At 51.5% G+C, this 22893-nt stretch overlaps 9 protein-coding genes across 9 annotated transcripts; 3 read left to right on the top strand and 6 right to left on the bottom strand.

The window, feature by feature from the left end:
* Positions 1 to 141: 141 nt before the first annotated feature.
* ppt1 (protein serine/threonine phosphatase PPT1) lies at positions 142 to 4106 on the bottom strand (the record flags this gene model as incomplete). The annotated part of the gene is made up of 8 exons (XM_071031331.1): positions 142 to 372; positions 497 to 1329; positions 1383 to 1495; positions 1558 to 1688; positions 1746 to 1793; positions 2577 to 3307; positions 3361 to 3877; positions 3954 to 4106. The coding sequence occupies 8 exons, from the start codon at positions 4104 to 4106 to the stop codon at positions 142 to 144; spliced, it is 2757 nt and encodes a 918-aa protein (XP_070884612.1).
* A 250-nt stretch (positions 4107 to 4356) lies between these two features.
* spt4 (transcription elongation factor SPT4) lies at positions 4357 to 5615 on the top strand. Its single transcript, XM_071029520.1, has 2 exons — positions 4357 to 4616; positions 4700 to 5615. Exons 1-2 carry the CDS (start codon positions 4539 to 4541, stop codon positions 4982 to 4984), a joined length of 363 nt encoding a protein of 120 aa, XP_070884613.1. The 5' UTR covers positions 4357 to 4538; the 3' UTR covers positions 4985 to 5615.
* Positions 5239 to 7568, bottom strand: gatA (4-aminobutyrate transaminase gatA). The gene is made up of 4 exons (XM_071025064.1): positions 6910 to 7568; positions 6823 to 6858; positions 5593 to 6755; positions 5239 to 5539 (listed from the first exon to the last, which is right to left on the bottom strand). Exons 1-4 carry the CDS (start codon positions 7158 to 7160, stop codon positions 5493 to 5495), a joined length of 1497 nt encoding a protein of 498 aa, XP_070884614.1. The 5' UTR covers positions 7161 to 7568; the 3' UTR covers positions 5239 to 5492.
* A 1183-nt stretch (positions 7569 to 8751) lies between these two features.
* BJX67DRAFT_168976 (uncharacterized protein) lies at positions 8752 to 10401 on the bottom strand. Its single transcript, XM_071025067.1, has 4 exons — positions 10070 to 10401; positions 9709 to 10013; positions 9330 to 9654; positions 8752 to 9269 (listed from the first exon to the last, which is right to left on the bottom strand). The coding sequence occupies exons 1-4, from the start codon at positions 10268 to 10270 to the stop codon at positions 8829 to 8831; spliced, it is 1272 nt and encodes a 423-aa protein (XP_070884615.1). The 5' UTR covers positions 10271 to 10401; the 3' UTR covers positions 8752 to 8828.
* Positions 10402 to 14081: 3680 nt separating this feature from the next.
* BJX67DRAFT_382605 (isocitrate lyase/PEP mutase family protein) lies at positions 14082 to 14855 on the bottom strand (the record flags this gene model as incomplete). Its single annotated transcript, XM_071033273.1, has 1 exon — positions 14082 to 14855. The coding sequence occupies one exon, from the start codon at positions 14853 to 14855 to the stop codon at positions 14082 to 14084; it is 774 nt and encodes a 257-aa protein (XP_070884616.1).
* A 2102-nt stretch (positions 14856 to 16957) lies between these two features.
* On the top strand, positions 16958 to 18812 carry BJX67DRAFT_382606 (UPF0187 domain membrane protein; the record flags this gene model as incomplete). Its single annotated transcript, XM_071033274.1, has 7 exons — positions 16958 to 17221; positions 17283 to 17430; positions 17493 to 17577; positions 17634 to 17759; positions 17817 to 18166; positions 18225 to 18398; positions 18457 to 18812. 7 exons carry the CDS (start codon positions 16958 to 16960, stop codon positions 18810 to 18812), a joined length of 1503 nt encoding a protein of 500 aa, XP_070884617.1.
* Positions 18813 to 19501: 689 nt separating this feature from the next.
* Positions 19502 to 20030, bottom strand: BJX67DRAFT_382607 (uncharacterized protein; the record flags this gene model as incomplete). Its single annotated transcript, XM_071033275.1, has 2 exons — positions 19502 to 19856; positions 19939 to 20030. The coding sequence occupies 2 exons, from the start codon at positions 20028 to 20030 to the stop codon at positions 19502 to 19504; spliced, it is 447 nt and encodes a 148-aa protein (XP_070884618.1).
* Positions 20031 to 20239: 209 nt separating this feature from the next.
* Positions 20240 to 20710, bottom strand: BJX67DRAFT_382608 (DUF167 domain-containing protein; the record flags this gene model as incomplete). The annotated part of the gene is made up of 2 exons (XM_071033276.1): positions 20240 to 20398; positions 20477 to 20710. 2 exons carry the CDS (start codon positions 20708 to 20710, stop codon positions 20240 to 20242), a joined length of 393 nt encoding a protein of 130 aa, XP_070884619.1.
* Positions 20711 to 21473: 763 nt separating this feature from the next.
* BJX67DRAFT_382609 (uncharacterized protein) lies at positions 21474 to 22614 on the top strand (the record flags this gene model as incomplete). Its single annotated transcript, XM_071033277.1, has 2 exons — positions 21474 to 22483; positions 22533 to 22614. 2 exons carry the CDS (start codon positions 21474 to 21476, stop codon positions 22612 to 22614), a joined length of 1092 nt encoding a protein of 363 aa, XP_070884620.1.
* Between the last annotated feature and the right edge of the window lie 279 nt (positions 22615 to 22893).

The raw sequence follows: 22893 nt of genomic DNA on the forward strand, positions 1-22893 counted from the left end.
AACAACAATCAAGAACGCAACGCAATATATCCATCTATCCATATATCTACCCACCGCAATAACCTCAGTAGTCTGGCACTAATTTATCTTCGTCTATCTATTGTATCCATCATAGCGTGTCAGTCGCGGAATACAACTCGATCAAGCCTTTCCATCGGAGAACGACACAACAGCCCATTTACCACTCCAAGCCCATTCACGGCCACCAGATCCACCACCCACGTAGATCTGGCGCAGCTCCTCGTCCTTGCCGGGCGGAAGGCTGACCACAGTATCGGCCTTGCAGGTGCGGAAGGATAAGACGCGGACACCGGACCCGGGGCCGAGTGGGCCGATGGCGGTTGTGAACGGTGTTGTGGTATCCCAGGCGGCCTGTTTGAGGTTAGTTTGATGTGAGGATCTGTATTCAGGATTCTTGTCTGGGTTATGGCATGGGTGGGAATTCTGAATGACACTTGAAGTGTCCGTTTTGGAGAGTGAGAAAGAAATGACGTACGTCGTTAACCAGTTTCCTGTAGTTTAGGTCGCCCTTGAATAGGACTAGTTCGGCTTCTTTTAGATCTTCGAGCAGATCAGGCGCAAGGTGAGGCAGGCGCCAGTAGCAGCCTCCTGCCGTCCAGAAAGGATGAGGACGGATGATGAGCTTCCCTTCCGCGTGGAAATGGCTCCATTGCTCGAAGAGGAACTTTACTTCTTCTACTTCCTTATCCGACAGCGGGGTGTGCTCTCTGCCGGAATCATCAGGCGCGGTATAGAAGCCCTGTGGCTTTGCGAGAACCTGAATAAGGTCTGCAAAATCGCGGGGAATGACGTCCGAGACGAACCAGGGGATCACCTTGGGACGGAGAACCACCGTTGTCGCGATTCCAGCGGACAAGAGGTATCCAGCCAAAATGAGGTCCACGAAGAGCTCGAAGCCTGCGTTGTCGAGGACGATGTCAACTCGGCGTTCACCCTTCTTTTCCTTCTGCGCCTTCCGGAGAACGTCGAATGCTACGTCTAGGTCGTTGACGAGGATATTCTTCTCCGCCGCCTTACGGGCCTGAGAGCCTTGCAACTTTTGGATATCCTCGTATGTGAGAGACGTCAGGAGCGACAGATCCGTTGCATTACCCCAGAGACAAATCTCGCACATCTCAGAAAAGAGGAGACGGTCAGACTCCTCGGTGTTGTGCCCTTTCTCGGCTTCGAGGGCCAACTCCTTGTATCTGGCAGCCAATTCAAGCACCGCGGGTCGAGAAGACTTGAAAGTGGACATCTTTTGGCGCGCGAACACATCGTATCCCTTCCAGTGCTTCGATAGAGCAAAGAGGGTGCTCATCCGTCTGTCTGTTCCAGTCGTCAGAACCGGGTTCAGCATGCTTAATTTCAATCGAACGCACAGAGATAGCATTCTGAGAAGAGCCACGCCACATCGTGCCACTTCGGATTTCCGCGCTGCTCCAGCTCCTTGTTGTATTCTGCGATACCTGGTTCACCATCGTCGGAGAGTGGCCTAATAGGGAGAGGAAGAATCAATATAGGCAATCGTATACAAGAGAAGCGACAGAAACCCACGTGAGTTGTCTATTATGCTGAATCTCATATTTGAGCGCCGCCAGAGCTTCAATGATGGATTTTCCCTCCTGTCGCTTCTCTTCATCGGTCACGTCGACAACAGTCCGATGCAGGTCGTCAATGGCTCCGGTCTAGGTGGTAGATCCAATGAGACTTTGTGATTACCTCCGTCGGGTTGATATACTCACCACAATGACAGGCCATCGGTCGTTGACGGACTTATGAGCGAAACTTGTCTTGTCGGAGGTCAGGTATTGCGCTGTGATGAGAGCGGGGTTAGTCCGGGGCTTTCTTTGGCGAAGGGATGACGGCACTCACGCGTTTGTGGATCAAACTCCATCTTGTCAATGAAACGAAGGTTGCGATTGAGGGATATGGAGAAGAGAGAGGAACAATGAAGACAGAAGAAGCAGGTCTCGGAGATGCGACATTAATATTGGCGGAGACTGACCGACAACTGCTCTAAGTATACCCGACAACGATCGTGGGTTGGCGGGGCACAATTCACCACGCTTTCTTTTCCTTCCGGACTCCTGGTAGTGCGACAGCGTCGATACGTCAACTCAATCTATCTTATATTGTTTCGGCGGATAGCAAGGTACTCTTAGAAACATGTACACACAGAGCAATGCCGCCAACATTTCAAAGAATCGTCTGGTCAAACACGCTAAGCCTTCCACAACCTAATCTTAAATGGAGACACCATGAAACGGATGAAGATGCTTCATATGACGCAGAGGGTAGATTGTTCCGCTATGCAAAAGTTTTCCAAATCGTGAAGTAACGTATCGAGTACATGCGTATAGGTACCGAGACATCTGCCTCAATGGCAACAAGTGAACCGTGCTTGCGAGATGTCCGTTGGTTTGACTGGTATTTATCCACCAACGCCCTAACCCCTTCTTCTTAGCTAATGCGCCGTCCTCTCACATCATGGACATCAGCGGGCTCTGAGCATAAGCCTAGGCGCCGTCAGTACTTGTTTTCACTATTGCATAGCTGGATGATTGAGGACTTACCATGGGCTTAATGTCTGGGTGAGGCACGGCTTCGAATACCTGGTATTCCAGTTTAAGCTCTGGCCCAATTTTGATGAAAGCACCCTTGTTCTCCGTCGTATCACAGTACTTAGGGGCGGAGAACACCGTGATACACCGTCCGTCGTGCTCGACTTCGTATCCGTTCATGCGGACCTCGTGCGAACGGATGATAGCGTCTAGCCCGTTGTTCTCGCAGAAGCGCTTGGTAACATCCGGGCCGAACTGGAGGCCGACACCACGCTTGCTCGGACCGCGACCTGGTTCGGTCTGGGGATCTGTCCAAAGCATCTCCATCATCAGGCCCTGTTGACCGGGTTGTCTCTGGCCGTGGCGGTTGAGTTTCCGGATATCATCCAGCGATATCTTGTCATCGGAGAATAAGCCGCCGTGGAGCACAAGATATTTGTTGCCAATCAAGGTGGCAAGAGGCAACGCGGAGAATGACTCCGAGAAGACCTTGAACATGGTTTCGTTGTACTTGGCCTTGCATTCCCCCTCGAATCCATATACCTTGTTCATGTCATCCGTTTCGTGATTTCCGCGGTTCAAGAAAATTCCGTTGGGCCGCAGCCACTTGTAAGCGTATAACAGGAGAGCGATCTCCGTTGACCACGAGCCACGATCCACAAAGTCACCATTGAAGAGGTAAGCGTGCGTATCCGTTGGGAAACCATTTAGTCGGAAGATCTCCAATAGATCGAAGAATTGTCCTGCCCAGGCGTCAGCAAACCACCACCCAACGATGGGACTCGAAGAGACCAACCATGTGTATCACCACAAACCGTTAACCTCTTACCCTCATCCACCCCAATCTCTACCATCGTCGGCTCGGCGTAAACAAGATCCTTCACAGCCTTCACGATCTGGAAGGCATATTTCCTATGAATTTTCTTCCCGTTCTTGAACCTCTCAATCATATCATCGATGAACTCTTGCGTCATCTCACTCCCCAGCTGTACACCGTCATACCCCTCATCAACCGCAATAGCATCGATATCCAAACTCTCAAACGCAGACGGCGGCTCCGAAACCTCAATCGCCTTCTCAAACTCCAACCGTCGCACTAGCTTCTCGCACTCTGCAAGCTTTAACTTCGCATCGCGGTTACTTGGTTCCCGCTTCACGACGGCTTTGAAATCTTTCAGGGCGTCGCGGTAGTTCAGGATAGCGCTGTTCGCAAGCGCTCGTCGCCAGTAGGCTTTGATGTATCCGCTGTCGAGTTCTAGGGCCTTCGTAGCGTCTGCGATCGCGAAGCCGTAGGCTTCGAGTTTGATGTGCGCCTAAAATTCCCACCAAATTAGCATCTTGACTTGCGCCGGTTCAACTCCGAGACGTTTGAGGATCACTAAAACGTACCTGAGCCCGGTTGCAGAAGAACGACGGTTCCTTGTCATGCTTCTCGATCGCCTGGGTGTAGAAATCGATAGCAGAGGGCCACTCGTGGGCAGCAAAAGCTTTGTTCCCCTGCACCTTAAGCGCAGTGGCTGCCTCGACGTCCGCGGAGGCCATCGCCAGAAAGTCGAAGGCCCGTAGAACAGGTGGGCTGGAGGGGCTTTTCGGTAGGAGAGCACGAGAGCGAGGAAGGACCAGGGGAGAGAAGGAGTGCGGGTTCGGAAACTGCAGGGATGAAGAGTAAAGAAGTAAATAAAGAAGAAGCTGAGGGGGAGAGAAAAGAGCCCCAATCGCAGCCTTGTGTTTGGAGTACGCCTCTTTGCTGAAAGATCGGGAATCTTTTGTCCTGGGTCCCTTTCTGACGGGCGACTCCTCCGGTCTTGGCATTTTGCCGCAAAGAGGTTCGAGAAGCATCGACATTTCCACTCCAATGAAGAAGGCAGACTTCCGTTCCTCAGCCATTCCGCCTCACATCCTGGGCTTTGATATCTCCGTGGACGAGGCGAAGATCTTCCCGTTCGCACCACCAAACCCGCGTCCACACCCGTCATGTCCTTCTACGTCCCACCCAGCCAGCAGCGCACCCTCCGCGCCTGCATGGTCTGCTCCCTGGTCCAACTACACAGCGTGAGTACTCACCAACCTACAAAATACCTCCTTATCCATTCCTTCAAAAGCACAATCTAACTCCGTCTCTCCGCGGAATCCAGAAATTCATGCGCGAAGGATGCCCCAACTGCGACAACGTCCTCGGCCTGCGCGGCAACAACGACAACATCCAAGAATGCACCTCGCAGGTCTTCGAGGGCCTGGTCACAATCAACAACCCAGAAACAAGCTGGGTCGCGCGATGGCAACGACTGAACAGCTATGTACCGGGGACATATGCCGTGAAAGTGACGGGGTCGCTACCGAATGAAGTTATTGGGCATTTGGAGGATGCTGGGATCAAGTATATTCCGAGGGATGGGAGTACGGAAGAAGAGGAGGGGTAAGCGCTGTGCTTTTTGTGGACTCGAGCCCGGGTTTGGGTTGCTTGTTGGCCGGCGGGGGATATAAAAAGTGAGGCACGGGTTTCGTGATATGTTTAGATTTTCTGTCCTAGATTTTTGTCTGTAGGAGCGGAGGATGCAAGATACCCCCGGCCTCTCGTTTATCTCAGTTGTTTGCACGGAACTGGAGTTAATGGGGTTTTCTGGAACCTCACGTGTGTTATTGAGGTTATGGTGTTGGTTCTTATTGTGGGAGTTTTCAAATTCTCTACCTTATTCACCCGTGATATAATGGCATAGTTGATACAGAGGGACGGATGCAGTTTCAGCCTACAGGAGACTCTGCTTCAGATGTTGTTCAAGTGGTATCTCCACTATAGGGCTCTCAAATTCCCGGACATGGACGCACAGATAACTTTCCCGAAATATGCAAATGATCATTACAACCCGAACTAAATTCACCGATTAAACGCCGCGGAATATAACAGTTAAAACAGCATCCGGTATCCGCCTACAGCTGCTTGATGATCTTCTCGATGCTCTCAAGGAGGATATCAGCTGGAACAAATTAGCGCACTGTTCTCAGCCAGGAAATAAGGTGACGAGCTTACCATGGTGCTTCTGGAAGATTAGCATGGGCCTCAAACGGACAGCGCTCTGCCCGCTTCCACCAATGTTAATACCAACACCCTTGCCCTTAACAAGGAATTCATCACGTTTGGGGGTGTCCCAGGCAATGAATGTGCCTTGACCCTTACCACGCAGGTTTTGCAGGTGCTCGGGATACTGCTTCGCAAGCCGCTCAAGGCCCGCGAAAAGATAGTCACCGGTAGCAGCAGTGTTCTCGACAAGCGACAGACGCTCAATTTCCCCAATGATGCCACGGAAGATAAGCGCACGGGAAGGGTCACCCATCCAGGTGTTGAACTGACGGTAGGGCTTGTTGGGACGTAGGGCAGGGTTACCGAAGTAGTAACCGGCAGTCTGGGCCTTCTTGGAGAAGGTAACGATATCAGGAGGGGTCTGAAGGTTCCAGTGGTCGTGAGCCCAGAACTTGCCAGTGGCACCAACACCAGTCTGGACCTCATCAACAATGAAGATCACGTTGTGGCGCTTGGTGATTTCGCGGAGGCCCTGGAAGAATGCGGGAGAAGCGTGGTTGTCGCCGCCCTCGGACTGAATGGGTTCAACCACAACAGCAGCAACGGGGTTGTGCCATTCTTTGATGAGGCGCTCAGCTTCCTGAAGGCAGCGCTGCTCCTCTTCAGCATTCTCTTTGGCGTATTCCTCGAGAGGATACCTCAGGGAAGGGAAGGGTGCCTGAGGCCAGTCAAAGGCAGGAATATCGAGCTTGTGGATAGGCTTGCTACGAGTCGTGGACAAACTTCCGAAGAGACGGCCATGGAAGCCGGCCTTGAACGACATAATGGACAGCTGAGGGGAGCCGGGTGACTGGTTCACCATGCTAGACTGAAGTTCTTCCTCGGTGAATTCCTTCTCGGGACCACCACGCTGTTGTTGGCGATAGTACATGAAAGCAGCCTTGTACGCGGTCTCGTTGGCGTCAGAACCCGCCAATGCTGTGAACACCTGGTTCAGGCCCTTGGGGGCGACCTTGAGAATACCAGTTTTCAGGATGTGAGACCAATCGGCAGAGGGGAAGTTGCCGAGAGCTGGTCTGTTGATCAGGGAAGTGGCCATCTCCGGGGAGCCTGCCACTTTGAGGAGGTTGGGGTTGTTGTACCCGACGGGAATAGAGGCAATCTGGGCGTAGCTACGGTTGGGTTAGCTCTCATCATCGCGGAGATATCCAATGGGCAGAACTGTGATTAATCACATACACATCGAGGAGTACGTTTCCATCAAGATCGGCAATGCTAAAAGGTGTCAGTTTTGTCAACAGCGCCGTGCGGGGTGTATTGCCGTACTAGTTTCCAACGGACTTGGAATAATCAGCGAGCATGTTCAAGCTGCGAACGTCGAAGACCTCGTTGAGCTCTGCAGCGGCTGCCTTGTTCTTTGGCCCAGGAATGGCCGTGGCCAGCTTTGGACCGGCCGGCTCATTGGGGAAGAACGGCTTCTCCGCAGCTTGGAGGTGGCGTGTCGTCGTGATGGTGCGGACGGATGGAAGGCGTGCGGAAGCTCGCAGCTTCAGGCTAGATCGGCAAACAGCTGCCATTATGCAGGGTCGGGAGCAAGAATTACGAGCAAAAAGGCAAGAGGAGAAGGCGGATGGAAGAGCCCTTGCTGGGATTCCCGATAAGAGCGGAGATCGCGATAAGAGCTGTTCCCAGGTCGCTCAGATACCAGTCGGACCGTGGCGAGGCCTTTGGAAGAGTAAATAGGCCAAAAATGGAGGACCGAATGAGATGAATACGAAATTGGATCCAAGCCAAGTTAACAACTAGAATTGGTCGGCGTGTGCCCTTATATATCCTGGGTGGCAGGAGTGGGATGGACTCAAGAGAGCGCAGCGAGCGGAGGAGAAGCTCTGGATTCTTCGGCGGTTTGCGCCAATCAGAGAGCGCAGCTATACCGAACGTCATCCTGCATCTCCAACCATAAAAGAGGCGCCGATTCCGATTGATAACAGCTTTGAATCTTCTTTCCCTCCCCGGAGTGGTGGTTCCACCTCTGCCACGAGGACAAGTCCCGAGAATTTCTTTTCATGTCGAGAATTCAGGCAGCTCTTGCGACCTCCGCGGTTGCCATTGGCTTGCGGAAACAGATGTCGAAAGCTGTTCCCTCAGCTCAACACCCCAACTTCACTCTCCAGAGGGCTGGCGCCAGGGGCGAATGAGACAATATGTTCGGCAACGAAAGACATGGACTGGGCTGATTTATCCACAGTCAGATGTACCAGAAATCGGTTCTTCTCTTCCGCTCGCCCTCCGCTAGCTGCTCGACAATAGAGAGCCTCTCACCAGTTGGTCTGGTCAATAACGTCGCTAGTTGGGCGGGTTGTTGCGTTCTTAGTATACGTCGAGAAACTATGGCGAAGAGCGAAGACCTCGAAGACCGCGCTCCCCTTGTTGATCCTGAAGATCCTTTAAAACCCAACGGACTCGGGAGAATCACCCTTCCGCTTTTGATAAAAAGGTGTCGACAACATCCGGCAATTCGTGAGCGAATCGGGGAACTTGACAGCATTCCAAGAAGCTATAATATTAGCACACTCAACAGCACATGGAGATTGGAGAGATGTCCACTGCCACGCGCATCACAAATCCGGGGAGAGGTACCTGTACTGGAGTGTCACTCTTCGGGGACGTAATTTAAACCATAGGGGAATTTCCGACATTTTAAAGAAGATCGGGGGATAAGGCTCTCGGAGGAACCTCCTTAGCAGAACATCAGTTCCAATTACGATGAAGTTTTTTCTCCGAAGGGACACCATTCTCCGCTGATGATCCAATGCGTCTATGTCCAAGCGGAAAGAGACGTTGTTTGCCCTTGAGCAAAATCTACCCCGCAATATCACGGCTCTCACAACCGACACCTCTCGACAAACAAAGGCACTACTCGTTCTGAGGATTTCTGACTCCCTGGGTGGACATTTGCGTGTCTTAGCGCGAAACCATGAAACTTTCTGCGCCTTCCAGAACCTTAAAAGAAGCAAGCTGAAGGGTGCCATTTCCCGATCCCTGCATGGCCGGGCATCATTGATGTTTCATTCGGCACCATGGTTTCATGTGAAGAGGCCCAAGCTCAACGTAATCCATGATTCATTACCAGTTTGTTTTAAAAAAAAAAAAAAAAAAAAAGAGTAAGATGAGTATACCTGCCCATATCCAAAAACAGCCCTTTCTAAAAAGAATCATAGCAGAGAAAGGAAGTAATTGTAGCATTATACAGATTCTTTCGCACGGTGAGGCTGAAGCTCTCTGGCCGATGGCGACGGAGGCGATAATGACCTCTCGCTGCTTGTCGAGGGGTGGAAAATCCCACTGTCGTTAGTGAGAAAACTCTCGTCAGTATGTTTTTGAGAGTATGGGTTGCCGGAGATATCGTAGGCGTTGCCAATGGGCTGATGGGATGTGCGAGACTCGGAGTAAGTTTTCATCTCCACGGTTCGGAACACTTCAAGCCTTTCGCCTGGTACCTCATCATGGGGACCATAGTGGCGCGATCCTCTTGATTGTTTTGAGGCACCCGTCGTGGACCGTAGCCTCCATGATTGCTTCACGGAGCGACTCTGTCTGTTGGAACCGTACCAGTTGCTGGAGCCGAGTAGACGGGGAAGGAAGAATGCAACCAGCGGTCTCAATGCGGGGGCCGACGCACAAATCTAGTATTGTCAGCTATGCGGTGTAACTTGGGGCGAGCAGCGGTAGAATAGTTCACATACTAAGCCAAGGTTGATTTCCACAGTTGCTGCAAGTAAAACAGGCCATCCTACCCAGGTGGTATCATATGAGGCAATCATACTCTTCCAGACATAAACTGTTCGAACCGAGCCCGCAATATCAACAACAATTCCCAGTCCGAATATAGAGATCACAGCGATGCGCTGTCGTGTGGGCAATTTGAGATTCCAGATCAAAGGCATAGGTAGAATAGTGACCAAAACGTCAGTGAAGATGTTGATAACACTGGCAGAGAACACTATTGCGCCGTTATTGAGGCAGTGGTACGAGTACTGCGGTTGTACATCCCAGTAGGCGCGTACAGGGCTTTGTAAAGTCAGTAACAGTCGGGACCCAGGAGCGTGGGAAGCAGCAACCTACCGGCATTGGAAAATGCTGATAAGAATGAAGAGCGTACTGGAAAGCCCCACAACGACCATACCTAATATCATAGCGATGTTGTATTTCGACGAGAGACCCTTAATTCCCGCGCCAAGCAGGCGCCTGCAGAACCATAGCAGGGAAAGCTTGGTTATAGAGCAAGATAAGGAGAAGAGGATTTGGAAGGTGAGGTTCAGCTTCGACACTGTCGTTAGCCAGTCTAGAGGCACATCCCATATGTGCCGATTCCATCCGTACTGCTGCTCCGCCATAGAAATGACTGTGCCCATGGCAATCGCGAAGACCTGGGAAGCTAATTAGAAACAAGTCGGATGTAAGATCTAGGGAGTGAAAGACGCACAAGACCGAAGACAATTAACACATCATCCAGGCCGGCGGTACAAGTGATCCTTAACCGGGTGTAGATGCGAAGGATCGTTATGATCGTAGATAAGATCAGGCAGATAATGCTCACAATGAGAACGGCACTTCCACGGGTATGAGGGCTTGTGTAGTTTGGCGTAGGCCAGGTCATGATCACTTCAGTAGGAGGGAGTTGCATGTTTGCGGTCGGTGTCCGGTGTCTGGTAGCAACGTGCCGTGTGTGTAAGTATCGATCGAATTTGACAGGCTTGTTATTCTCGTGATTTATTCTCGGTAGGGTTCAGGAATCAGCAACTCGGATTGTACCGGAAAGGGCGATCATCCCACCGCACAATCGAGCGGTTCGAAGTCCAAGGCCAGGATATCGCGAGGTCACCAACCCCAGGCACGAGGGCGGGTTGCGAGGGGTTATTATTATAACAGTAATAACCTTTTCGAATTCAAGCGTTCCTGGCATGAGGTGGGGACATCCAGGCCAGGGCCAGGAATTGGAGAGATTGAATAGCGCATCGAGGATCCATGGATGCCTTGTAGGTTGAACAGCTGCGCTTGTCAATTCCGCAACCCTGTCTAGAATTTGAATGGATACTTCTCGAGGAGGTTAACAGATGAGGGTCCGACGTCCCCATGATATATCCTCCAATGAGTCGCCTTTGCACCACCAGACATGGAAAGTGGTTGCAGAAGCAGTAAGTGTAGCGGCAATCACTAATGTTCCACACTCGATTCGCTCTTCCGACACGCAGATCGAACAATGCAGACTCCATTGTTCTTGAAGGTGCCCACGGGCGAATGGAGAACCCAGAGAGCAAGAAATACTACTGACTGTCGGCCCGTCGAAATAGCGTGTATCCTTGGTTCCTTCACATCTGGGACGCTGAAGTTGCTTCGCCGAAATTTTTTGGCGACATGGAGCGGAGGTCTCTGATTGAGTGGGGAGAGTCGTCTATTGGAATTTGTTCGCTCCACTGAAAAGGGCCAACCCTTTTGGTGAAGGGTTCATTCTGGTTGACACAGTCTTTGCGTAATCGTGGTTGGAGCCCCTGACCCCCGACGCTTGAATCGTGAGCTTTTTTGAAACCAAGGACCGAACCAACCAGCCGGCCACCGAGACCCCAGCTGGGAGATGGATTTGGAATGGAAACATCCTCGCTCAGCAGGAGGCAGGTTGTGGCGATTTTTCAGGTGAGGGTCGAGCCTGGTTGGCCCCATTCGACTGTCGTACCCCACAGCGGTCGGAGTCGCCCTTTCTTTCTTGCAACAAGTTCGCCATCGTCGGGCTTCACAAGCAAGAAATTCTGACTACTCGTAGAAAATGAAAGGAATTGCCAGATGCGAGGTCTGTGAGGAGTCTAAATCGTGGCCGAGGCTTCCTTTGGGGTGAATCCGGTCCATTTCGGGGAGAGTGACAAGGCCGAAAATCCTTCGTGCGCGCTAAGGATTCCCAGAGCCTCCAGGGCTCCATAGCTCTTGGCTGCGTTTTGACAGTTCAAGGCAATTCCGCAGGGCCGCGCAATTGCCGGAGAACGCTCGATCCTTGCATTAGCAAATGGACCAGATTCCTCTTGGAGGGTGATGATTGTGTCACGCTTCCAAACCTCAATCCCCGATTTTCAAGCATATCGTAAAAGAAGCTTAAAGTTGCCCGAATTATTCGATCTTAAGCTTTCCAGTGCCTCGCCGCATACTTGGTTCCCTTGCAAGACACCATGAGGCATTTGCATTGAAAAAATTGGAAGAATTGCCGCACAACTTCATCCAAACGAATGTCCGGCAGATCATGAACAGTAAAAGGCCGGGATTCTGGAGTCTCAGCAAGCCGTCCAATTCCAATGTTCCTGGATCCTCTCCGCTTTCGGCCCATGCCCCCTGAGGTCGGACCGGTAGGACCATGGATCCGACCCGATCCACCACCTGCCTTTCCACTCTTCTGCGACCGAATCTCGTCAGATCCGTGGATGGTGATCTCTCTTGTTTAGGTATCGTCAACTTGGCCAAACGATCGACAAATCGCTAATAAGGCAATGATCCATCCAAGCAGTCTCTTCTCCCAGGGAACTAGTGGTGCAACCAGCGGGATACCTCGCCCTTTCCTCCCATCGAGGTGTTGTAGATGGCGTACGGCTTTTCAGTTGCTCAGGCTCATTGTCTTCCGGGACCTCCATGCAAGGCTTACCACAAGATAATCGCGAGGTGATCACTTTACTTTGACAACGCTTGGGTACCATCTACTGGCGTACCGTGTTACCGGATCGTGAAGCCAAAGATTTCATGTGTTGGTGATTTCGCCCCAGTCTGACTTGGCGTCGCCGCGTATCTACTCTTGAAGAGTAGGCCCCTCGTTGATAACTAAACTTTCACGCAGATGGCATTCCTCCGCGACGATATGCTTTTCCTTGAATTAAGGTTTTGCTTGGATTTATATACCGTGCTATCACCCAGGCAGCATGCCACAACCGTAGCCCGCTGCTTGGCGCCGCCGAGTTTACTCAGCGGTGTAGATTCTCAAGAGTATATCCAAGAGTTGCACCAGCTTACGAGGCTAACGCAGAATTATGCAACAGTACTCTACTTAAACTCTCAGCCTCAGAGCTACTCAGAAAGTTTGATTCGCTCTCAGAGGTCTACAAAAGGTTTGTATCGCCCCAGATCAGCTCGAAAAAATAAAATAGGGCATCAGCCTTCAATCTCGATGCGTTGACAAGAGTCACCTGATCTAGAATGCTGAAAAGTGCTGATACAATGCAAAAGTATGAAATGCTTTCTCAGGATGATGGTTGGTTGCCCCATAACAAAAGAGCGGAGAGGATTCCGAGGCAGACTCCAGTGAGCTTACTTCTGCTAGCGCTAGAGTCGATAAACCTATATTTCTGTCTTCCTTCGCTGGAGACCTGGAATGTATAAGTCGAAGCTTCTGGGGCTGCTTTGGCCGCGGAACTCACCAGCGGGAAACCACATAGTCCACGAGCAGGGGTGTGATAAACCTGATTAAAGTAGAAGAAAGCTTATAAATGTTGTACACAGGAATCTAAAGCTCGGCGGGTTCTAGCATATCGAAGGATTTTGACTCAGGACCTGGATGCAGGTCCACGGGTCCACGGGTCCACGGCAGGAATACCCCGCATCGCTTGGGCCGCCGTCGACCTACAGATCAAGAAGCTACAGTGCGGGGTTTCTCGGTGAACAATACCACTCCCACTACATCACGAGCGATGTATTCTTCTTTGACTTCTGTCAGACACTTCTCTTACCTTTTCTAACTCCCAACATCAAACCATCCAACCAAATGCCCTCTCAAACCCAGCCGACCGCATTCTTGCCGGAGTAGACTTAGTGAGAAAGGTATTTGATTTGGAGGTGGCAGACAGACCCTTCTCGAAGGCGGGATATGCCTCGTAATGACACACTGGTCCGCGTTGATCATCACAGTCTGATTGCGTGATGCCCGAGAAATCGGTGTTTAGCTTATCAGACCCATGTTTGCAGGTTTGCTATCCAAAAATCTGGAGAATAGTTAAAATAGGGCTGGTGCTTTATACGTTTGCTGCCTTCGAAATCAAGATATACTTCGTCCTGGAAAACGAGCCCTGTTCTTGGCATTGCGTTGCGTGTTTACAAGTTGATATGCCCGTCGACACGAAAATGCACCTGGTGCGTGAAGAAGCTGCAGTAACAGTCTAATATACATCTCAGAGCTCCTCAGCGTCACCAAATGCATCACCAGAGAATGGATCTCGGAGGTCTAGGACTCGACGCAATGCCAAATAACCCCGAAATCCGCTCCACGAGCCTTCCTCGACAAACATCACAGATTCTGAAGGGAAGCGCTCGCTCTCAAATGTACCAACGAAGGCTCGTGCCGACTAGACGCGGGGATTTCTTTGCGTTTCTACCTTAACTTGATTCCGACAGATTTGCTGATATACACTGCGCAGCTTTCAACGAGTTCAGCGCTATTTGCATTTAGCAGGCTGAGAGGACAGTACGCATTAGAACTCAAGCACCTTCTCCGCCGTCTCCTTCAGCCTCTCTATAGCAGCCCTCTGCAACGCAGGTCCAACACTAATCCTCGCAACCCCGATGTCTGCCAACTCCCTCGCTGTCAACCCACCCGCCAGCTTCAATATAACACTAAGCCGACCCTCAAATGCCTCCACCAACTTCACCACCTCATCCCGCGCAACACCGCCCCGACCTGACCCGCCCCAGACGAAGACCGTCGTCGCTCCCGCGGCAAGATACGCCTGGCCGCGCGCGATAACCTCGTCCAGAGTCCCGCCGTGGACGAGCTTATCGCTTCTGGCGTTGACCACGAAATCGGGGACACCCTGCGCGTTTGCGACGGCGAGGACTCGCCGGACGCGATCTGCAGCTTCGGATTGAGTGTAGAAGCTGTTCGTTGTTCTGCTGAAGTCCTCGAGGTTGATTCCGACGACGCCGATGGAGATTAGTTCCTTGACGGCGTGTTCGAGGTCACTATCGTATCCGTCTTGGAGGTCGACTGTGAGTGGTTTGTTGAAGGGCACGATTGCCGACGCGATAATGCGTGTTGCCCGGAGGTTTTCCCCGAGGGTTAGGTCATCGTCGTCGAGTCCTACTGATGCGGCGACGGCGTGGCTTGCTGTTGCGATTGCCTGCGAGGATGGGAGGGATGCTACTGTCCTTGCGGAGATGCCGTCGTAGACATTTGCTAGGATGACGGGGTTACCGGGTTTGTGGAGGGCTTTGAAGGTTTGGGCGACCGTGTTCAGTGTGGTGGCCATCGCTGGTTTGACTGGAGAGGTGGTTGAGGAGAGGGGTTGATGCGGGGCGGTTGTTCGAGTGACTGGGTTGTATCTGGTGTCGAGGGGTGGAGCGGCTTTATAGAGGAATGTTCTCTTCGGGAAGCTCCTCAATGTTCGCAGATTCGTACACCGAAGGGTCGATCTATTTGTAACCCGAGTCCTCGACAGCACCGCCGTGCGCCAAGTGGAAGTTGAAGCGCGCCCGTCCACGATACTCCACCCCGTATCCATGAAGCTGGGTACTCCTCGACCATTCGGCTAGTCCCAGAATAGGAATTTTCGATGGAATCACCATTCACCGAAGGCAAGGGCATGGAGGATGACCTTGCGAGTCGACTCGAGGAGCTTGACTATTCCTCTTCCTTTGTGCCTATATAATAATGAGTCCCTCAGTGACTATCTTTTGAATTCCGCCAGATCTAGTTGCGACGGCTCTTACAGAGCTTTCGTAAATTTGTTTGGGGAAATCGATGGCGCCTGGATGTGCCAAGCGGAGCGGGGTGAGCTTGACTTCCTTTCAAGTGCTCTGATGTGGGATCCTCGCGGCGGCCATCTGGAATTCAGACAGAGGTACAAACGGGAAGCTTTGGCGACTTGTTCGGAGATGAAAAGACGCGCAAGGCAACGAGTCCTGGTTCCCTGTGATTATGGAGAAGCAAAATCCCAAGGTCGACCTTCATCACGATTGTCAGGCGGAGCCAAGAGCTTCTTTTGACAGGCCAAATCACGTCCTGCACTGGATTTCAGGACCCCCATGTGCTCGGAACCCTGTCCCAGACAGTCTTGGGAGGCTGCTCAGCTCACAGTACTAAATCTTCAGCGAAATCTCACTTGGAGAAAACCATCCACTCAGTTCATTGAGAGAACAAATCAGATGCTTGAATTCAAATTAGCCACGCAACAAAGCGCCTTGGTCGTTGCATCTCTCGGAGCTGGCCACTCGGGGTTTTCAGGTTCTGGCCCCTCGAACGCCAAGAAATGTGTCACCAACCAATTTGCAGCATGCTGACATGTCCACGGGTTGTTGAAACAGCCCCGGCTCAGCTGGCGTCACTGCCACGTCGCGGCAATTCTCTGACTCCCTTCCGCTCACCAGGTCTTCGTTTTGCGGAAATTGCCAGTTTAGGTGTTGTCGGAAAGCAGAGACCAACGTCGCTGAATCTTCTGAATTTTGCAAGTCAGGTGTTGGAACGGGCCATTGCTGGGGCCATGGTGGATCGCACCAGAGTCTCAGTTTCGAAATAAATGAATCATGCGTTTTTCTTGAATGAACAGCGTCTGTTGTGCATCATCGAATTTCAGCTGACGAACAGGCCAGCTTCGGCACCATCCGCATTCGAGGATGGCTTGTCGCCTTTTCGTGTTTCATTCTCGCATCTGCCAAACGGTCTGGACTGCAGCATCGGACTCGTGCTGGCCAATCGCGGAGGCAATCTGAATGCAACGGATCCTCCCGCGGAGCGCTGGCTTCTGTGTGGCGCAGACTCGGCCGTTGTGGACTTTGATGTCTGAAACAGGGGTCTAGCTCGGGCTCTGCCGTGTCTGTTCCAAAGTTCCTTTGGGTGAAATGAAAAGTGGTGTCCAAATGAAGCTCTCAGAGTGAGGGAGTCTCAAGAGGAGCCAAACAACAGACCTGGGATATTTTGTTGCGTGGAAATATGGTGCAGTGAGCTCGCCGCAGGACTCACTCCTATGTCTATTTCCGGTCAATTGTGAAGAAGTGGCGTTTTTTGCATCGCAGAATCGAGATTGTCTTCTGTGTCTTGAAGGGAAATTCCCGATCCCAAGTGCTGACCTGGCGCAGCCAGACGCACGACTCCATTCGGCCTCTGCTGGCCGCCAATACAGCCTCCTTCGCTGTTAATCTTTTCTTCTTCCCTTTCGCCTTCTCGCCCCCACATCCTTCTTCTCCTTCCAGGCTTTCCCTTCTCTTGATCGTTGCTTATGAATTGACCTGCATCCGTTCGTTGTGGTTTCTCATCAAACTTACTTTGTGATATAGCTCATCTCAGACGCTCTCTGGCTAGATCGTCCTTTTCCATTCTTTCACCTTCAGAACATAGAGACCAACCTCTATAATCATGGACGGAGGCGGACATGCAGCACCACCAGGCGATGCAGGAGCTCATGCTGCTCCAGCTGCGGATGGCCCTGCTCCGGTGCTAGCAGAAGGCCGCCATGCCCACCACAACGGCCCTGTGAATGCTCATCATCATGAGAACGAGAAGAGCTCTAGTCAAGAGCGTATCACGCCGCGACCTACCTTCCTCGAAAATCTTGCTAGCTCCCGAGATTCCCAGTTTATGCTTGATCGTCGCGACTCCGATGATTTGGATCGTTACTTTGTATGTGCATAGACACTTTTAGAATGAGAACAACGTATTCTAACGGGTCATGTTCGACTAGCACGGTCCGAGAGATCTCGACAGGCACTCGAAATGGCCTATCATGCTCCGTATGCATGGCAGTGTCATGCCAAAACTCATCCTTCCCATTGTGTTCGTTGCTGGCTGGTCTACTTTGATAACATTGCTTTCGCACTTCGTCCATGACCGTGAGTATTAACGGTTTCGCCAGAGAGGAGATTCCTTCTTTTGCTGACCCTGGTTGAAATAGTTTCTGTTGATAATATCCTTCTCACCGTTCTCGGTTTCGTCGTCGGTCTATCCCTTTCGTTTCGAAGCTCCACTGCATACGAACGGTATAAAGTCCCTCAAACTGACTTCTATCCCGAGTTCACAAACTGACAGGTTGAAGATGGATGGATGGGCGAAAGTCATGGTCGCTTCTCATTCAGACTTCCCGAAATCTGGCACGTACTATCTGGATCAACACGTCTGAGCGTGAGGGGGAGCTAGGAAAACAGGACCTTCTTAGAAAGCTGTAGGGGCCCCACACAGCCAATAATGGTGGCTGAATCAGCTAGCTGACGATTGTCAGGACGGCTATAAATCTTATCCTCGCTTTTGCAGTGTCTCTAAAGCACAAGCTGCGATTTGAACCCGACGTCGGTTATGATGATCTAGCAGGTCTAGTCGGATATCTTGACACCTTCGCCAAGGAGGCACACGATCGTCAGACCATTCAGCCAAGGAAGAAGTCGATCTGGAAGGCCACAGGCGAATACTTAGGCGTCTCGTTTGCAGACTCGAACCCGAGGAAACTTGTCAAGAGGGCCAAAAAGCCGTTGGGTCATCTACCCTTGGAAGTGCTCAACCACATTTCCGCGTACGTCGACTCAATCATTGCAAACGGCACCCTATCCATTAGTCTTCACCAGTCGCAAGCCAGTACGTTACCCATCATATTTTTTACTTCCTTTCATTGCCAGATCACTAACATCCCTAGTCACCTACCTCGCTCAGTTCAACGAAGTTGTGACCGGCAGCGAGCGTGTCCTCGACACCCCACTACCAGCAGCGTACAGCATCGCAATTGCGCAGATTGCCTGGATCTATGTGCTGGTCCTTCCGTTCCAGCTCTACGCCTCGCTTGGCTGGATTACCATCCCCGGATCAATCGGTAAGCGTACCATACCACTCAGTAGACTCGCAAAATCCCAACTAACAATGACCTATAGTCGCTGCGTACATCATACTCGGCCTCGCAACCATCGGCAGCGAAATCGAGAACCCTTTCGGCCACGACGTCAACGATCTTCCGCTAGACACATACTGCAGACAGATTGCACTCGAGCTGGATACTATTACCGCAAACCCGGCACCCAAGGTGCATGACTTCAGCATGCGCGAAGACAACTACGTCCTGTACCCGCTAAGCACCGCCGGCCTGCCAGCCTGGAAGAACCGCAGCGTCGAGGATATCCGCTCTGCGCTTCGGGCGAAGGTCGTCGCCAACTCACGGAAGACGGCCTCGAATGCCTCAACAATGGTGGAAGAAGTGAATGCGAAGCTCAATAAGCAGTCGTCGGTATAAGTGTCTCCCCACATTTGATCACAACCAAAATGGATATGCATGGCCATCGAAAAGAAAATTGTTTTTTCCAACTCTTTGATTCGCGTCGCAAGCATGGAAATTGGGCGTCCAAATAAGCATGTTGTGGGATTTGGGTTGGTGTTGTGTTGGCTCTTCAACAATCGTTACTGCATTGCCTTGCTTTGCCCGCTATGAGTATAATCTGGGTCATGTTGTAATTTGAAAATTCCTGTTTATATACAAAACTGCGTATCTAGAACTTTGTTTTATTCCTCTGGGGTTTGTGGATTAATTTTTCATCCCATCATTACCATGCTCGAACGTTTCCACCGGGGAACTGTCGCGGTGTATCGACTCGGCGTATTAGCTTAGAAGCCTCGCCTCTTAGCCTTATGGCACTGGTCTTGATTCATGGCGCTATTGAGGCTCTCGTGGCACCGTTCCAGCCGTCTTGGACACCACAGCCTCCAACGACGAGCCAGGAGCCATATCTCGAAGAGATCTAGCAACACCCCTGACTGACGCGGAACGTACGATAGGATTCCCATATCAGATTGAAGCCGCATGCAGCATGTAGAGATCGGCGTTTACCGCACCGTGAATTGGGAGCGCGTAAATCCCAAAACCGAGCCATCCCATATAACACTCCCATCAACACCGGAGTATGACAGCCTCATAAACCTCACGGCCTAAGACGTAAACAAATCCTCCCCATTCCCATGCACCAAAGCACCCAGAAAGTTCCCCTTCGCGCAGACCCGCCACGCCACACTCCCCTCAGAATCAGGTTGGTCGGCACCGCCGATCCAGGAGCTCACGGCCGTAACGACGGCCTGTGCATCCTGGCGGGGGACGCGAATCCAAATGATTTTGTCCGTAGGTTGTAGCTGTGGTGTTTCGGGCGTGATTTTGAGAATGTCGATTGGTATTGATGCGCCGAACAGACCAAGGAATTGGTACAGGGCCGAGGTGAGGTGCGTGCGCGCCGTGAGGGAGTCGAGGGCTGCGGATCGAACGGCAGGGGACGTGTTTGGTTGGTGGATCCTGAACGAATAAATAAGTATGAGTTAGGAGCTGTATCTTGAATGAACTGGCAAAGTGCTGACGTTGAGTTGAGTTGGCTTACAGTTGGAGTTTGAGGTAGGTCCAAGAAGGATTGCGCGCGGTGAAGCTCAAGATCTTGGATTCGGTGGGGGCTTTTTGTTTGCTACTTGTCATTTTTATGGCCCGCGGTCGAGAATTTAGTGGACTGAAGACAATTCCTGCTCTTCGATCCGGATTTCTCAGTGCTTGACTGCGCTGCGCGTGCTTGCGGGAACTTGTGGTTGTCGAAGGGAAAAAAGTTGGAGATGCCGTGATGTCACAAAGCGTTCTGCGCGTCGTCAGAACAGACTCGACCGAGCTGAAGTAGAAAACCGACGAGAACATCATTTTTTCATAACAGCTTCTTCCAGTTGATGGCGAGTCGCCCATAGAAATTCTTCTTCGCTTTTATTCCCAATATTCAAACCAACGACATTTAGGATCTTATCACGCGACTTCAGCCCGTGGACAACGCCAACATCAGACTTCGCAACATTGAAAACCTGGATCATCAGCATTGTGATCGGAGTACTCATTCGCATGCGGCTCTTAATTCAGTTCCCGACCAACAGCCGACTTACCTGAGCAAAAACGCGAGATACAGCGGCGTTTGCTTCCCCGTTCCTTGGGGCCGCAGCAACACACACTTCTACCTTCTCCGGCCCGACCGCAGCGATGCCCTCCCGGTTTCCAGGCGCATTTGCTTTCACTTTGCAGGATATCTGGAGATTGTAGCGTTTTGCGAGATCCTGGGTCTTGTTGCGAGGCGACGTGGCGGTTTGAATAAGCCGCAGCACCGGAAAGGGTCGAGACATTGTGCGATGGCGGAAGAGTGATATTGCGTTGCCTCAAGAAATAGTTGTTTTGTGAATAACGTGAGAACGCTCGGCCATGGTTGTATCACTGGGGTACATGATGAACCAGGGTTGCGTCTCTAATCTCCAAATGAGGTGGGGATCCAACGGTCTTGGCCAGTCCGACCTTTATAGATCGTTCCATTTGCAACGACTACTGAATACACAGCCTAATCGTACTATTGTCACTGGGCTTGTTCTTCTAGCAGCATATCATGACCGTTTCTCTTTGTCTCTGCCTTCACTGACTGGTACTATTGGAAAGAACAGCCTACGTCTTCTGTTCTGCCTATCCCTAACTTCTGTCCATTCCAAACAAAACCCGTCAATCTTGATAACAACATGAACGCCAAGGCAACTAGAGTCATGAGAGAGTGCTGTCGCCGCAATCAAAGTTAGGCCATTTCCTGCACTGCAGGGCCTTTCTTTGAGCCGTTGAATTCTCCTGCCTGCGTTTCTCGCTCGGCTTTCTCCAGCATTGGCCAGCTGCTCCCGGCAAAGTTATTCTCCTTGGCCTATTTCCTTCTAGATACTGCTGGCAACAGTACCTAGGTATCCCAGGAGGTCTCCTTTTTTATCTGGCTTCCTGGCGACAGGTCGTTCCTTCCGATTCAGATCCTCTCTCGTGTGGAAATTGGAAGGAGTCCACCTTCCTCCCCGACCCTTCTAGGACTTCACTGAGCAGAAGCTGGCTGCATCAAGGTGGGAAACGGTGGGAACCAGGATGGTAAGAGATATTGAGTTATTCGTGGAAGCAACACAGGTTGCTCCTGCTTCGTTTCAGCCGCGAAACAACCAGGGATCACCAACAATTGGCCTTGCGTATATGCTACCTCTCCCCCAACAGAGAACGACTGGCGTATGGCGACTTGAGGATGGCTACTATACTATAGACACACCGCCTGGGACCGAGGACTTCACGGTGACTAGCGTTGATCAAATGAATTGGAGCATCAATAACTTGCCTAACATTCTCTACACCATTAATCCTGGAATCGAACATCGCGCGGGGGTGGTACCTGTTCGGAAGACCAGAGCACGCCTTTTCGGGAAACATATCAATGATCTCCCCACGCTTCCACCTCGCATCTCTTCAATGGTGGAGGGATGGCGCCTTGAAGCGTGGCGTCGCCTCGACCCTCGCATTACACCGGAAGACGTTATCGATCGCGTTCATCCTGATTATAGAATGAACATCTCGGAAATCGAGATTCACCGTCGCCGCGCGGAATTCAGAAGGCTTTTCCATGTTTCGTGCTGGGACCCAGGCTTTGAATACACCTTCGCCACTGTATCTCGCGCCCTGGAGCTGGTAGGACTTGATCCTCAGACGAATAGTACGAGAGGGTTGACTCCTGGCCTGTGCAACCCCGGATTAGGAGAGGCAGGTGGTCGGATTCCGTTACCTCCAGGTTTCAAACCCCCGGATTCCCACACCACCATTAAAGGCGCTCAAGTCCTCATAGCCCATTCTGAAGATGGAAGGGCATTTGGAATGATGTGCTCACCTTGGGGATCGCCGTACTACTTAGCGACTCTACTCGTTAGTGTCGCAGAGAACCCGGAGCCTGCACGTCAGGCTATTGTAGTTGATGAAGCCCCGATAGCAGTTCCACGAAATGGCCCTGTGTTTCTGCAAGATACGGCTGCTCAGCAAGTGCCTCAAGATCTCCCTATGTTTCAACCTCGGGCGATAGCTCCTCCTCACTCCCTTGCAAGACTTGTAGCCGCCGGGTAAGGCTCCGATTTTTAAGCTAATACTGGACTAACATCGCATGCGCAGTACGCAGGATGACGCCGCCGCAACGACGGGAGAAGCCCTTGACCATGATGACGATCTTCGACGATTTGCTCTTGGAAATTGATCGACTCTTCAAGAGAAGAAGACCACACCATGAAACTAATTCCGGCGTGCACCTTTACGAGTATTAATATTGGCGCCACCGTCGCGTAGAGCGAAATTCTCTCGAACCGCTTAACCCACGTATCCTTGAGGCAGTCAGCAAAATCAGAAATACTGAGAACAGCCCCACGCTACCCACCTTTTAACTTAGGCTTAGAGATTCAGAATGGCTGCGGGGGGTTAGTTTTAAGCCGTTTTTCCTTTTTCGTCGTCTGTCGTTTGTTATTTGAAGAGCTTTCCT

This window comes from Aspergillus lucknowensis (assembly GCF_044049455.1).
Source record: "Aspergillus lucknowensis strain CBS 449.75 chromosome Unknown BJX67scaffold_30, whole genome shotgun sequence".
NCBI classification, from domain to species: Eukaryota; Fungi; Ascomycota; class Eurotiomycetes; order Eurotiales; family Aspergillaceae; genus Aspergillus; species Aspergillus lucknowensis.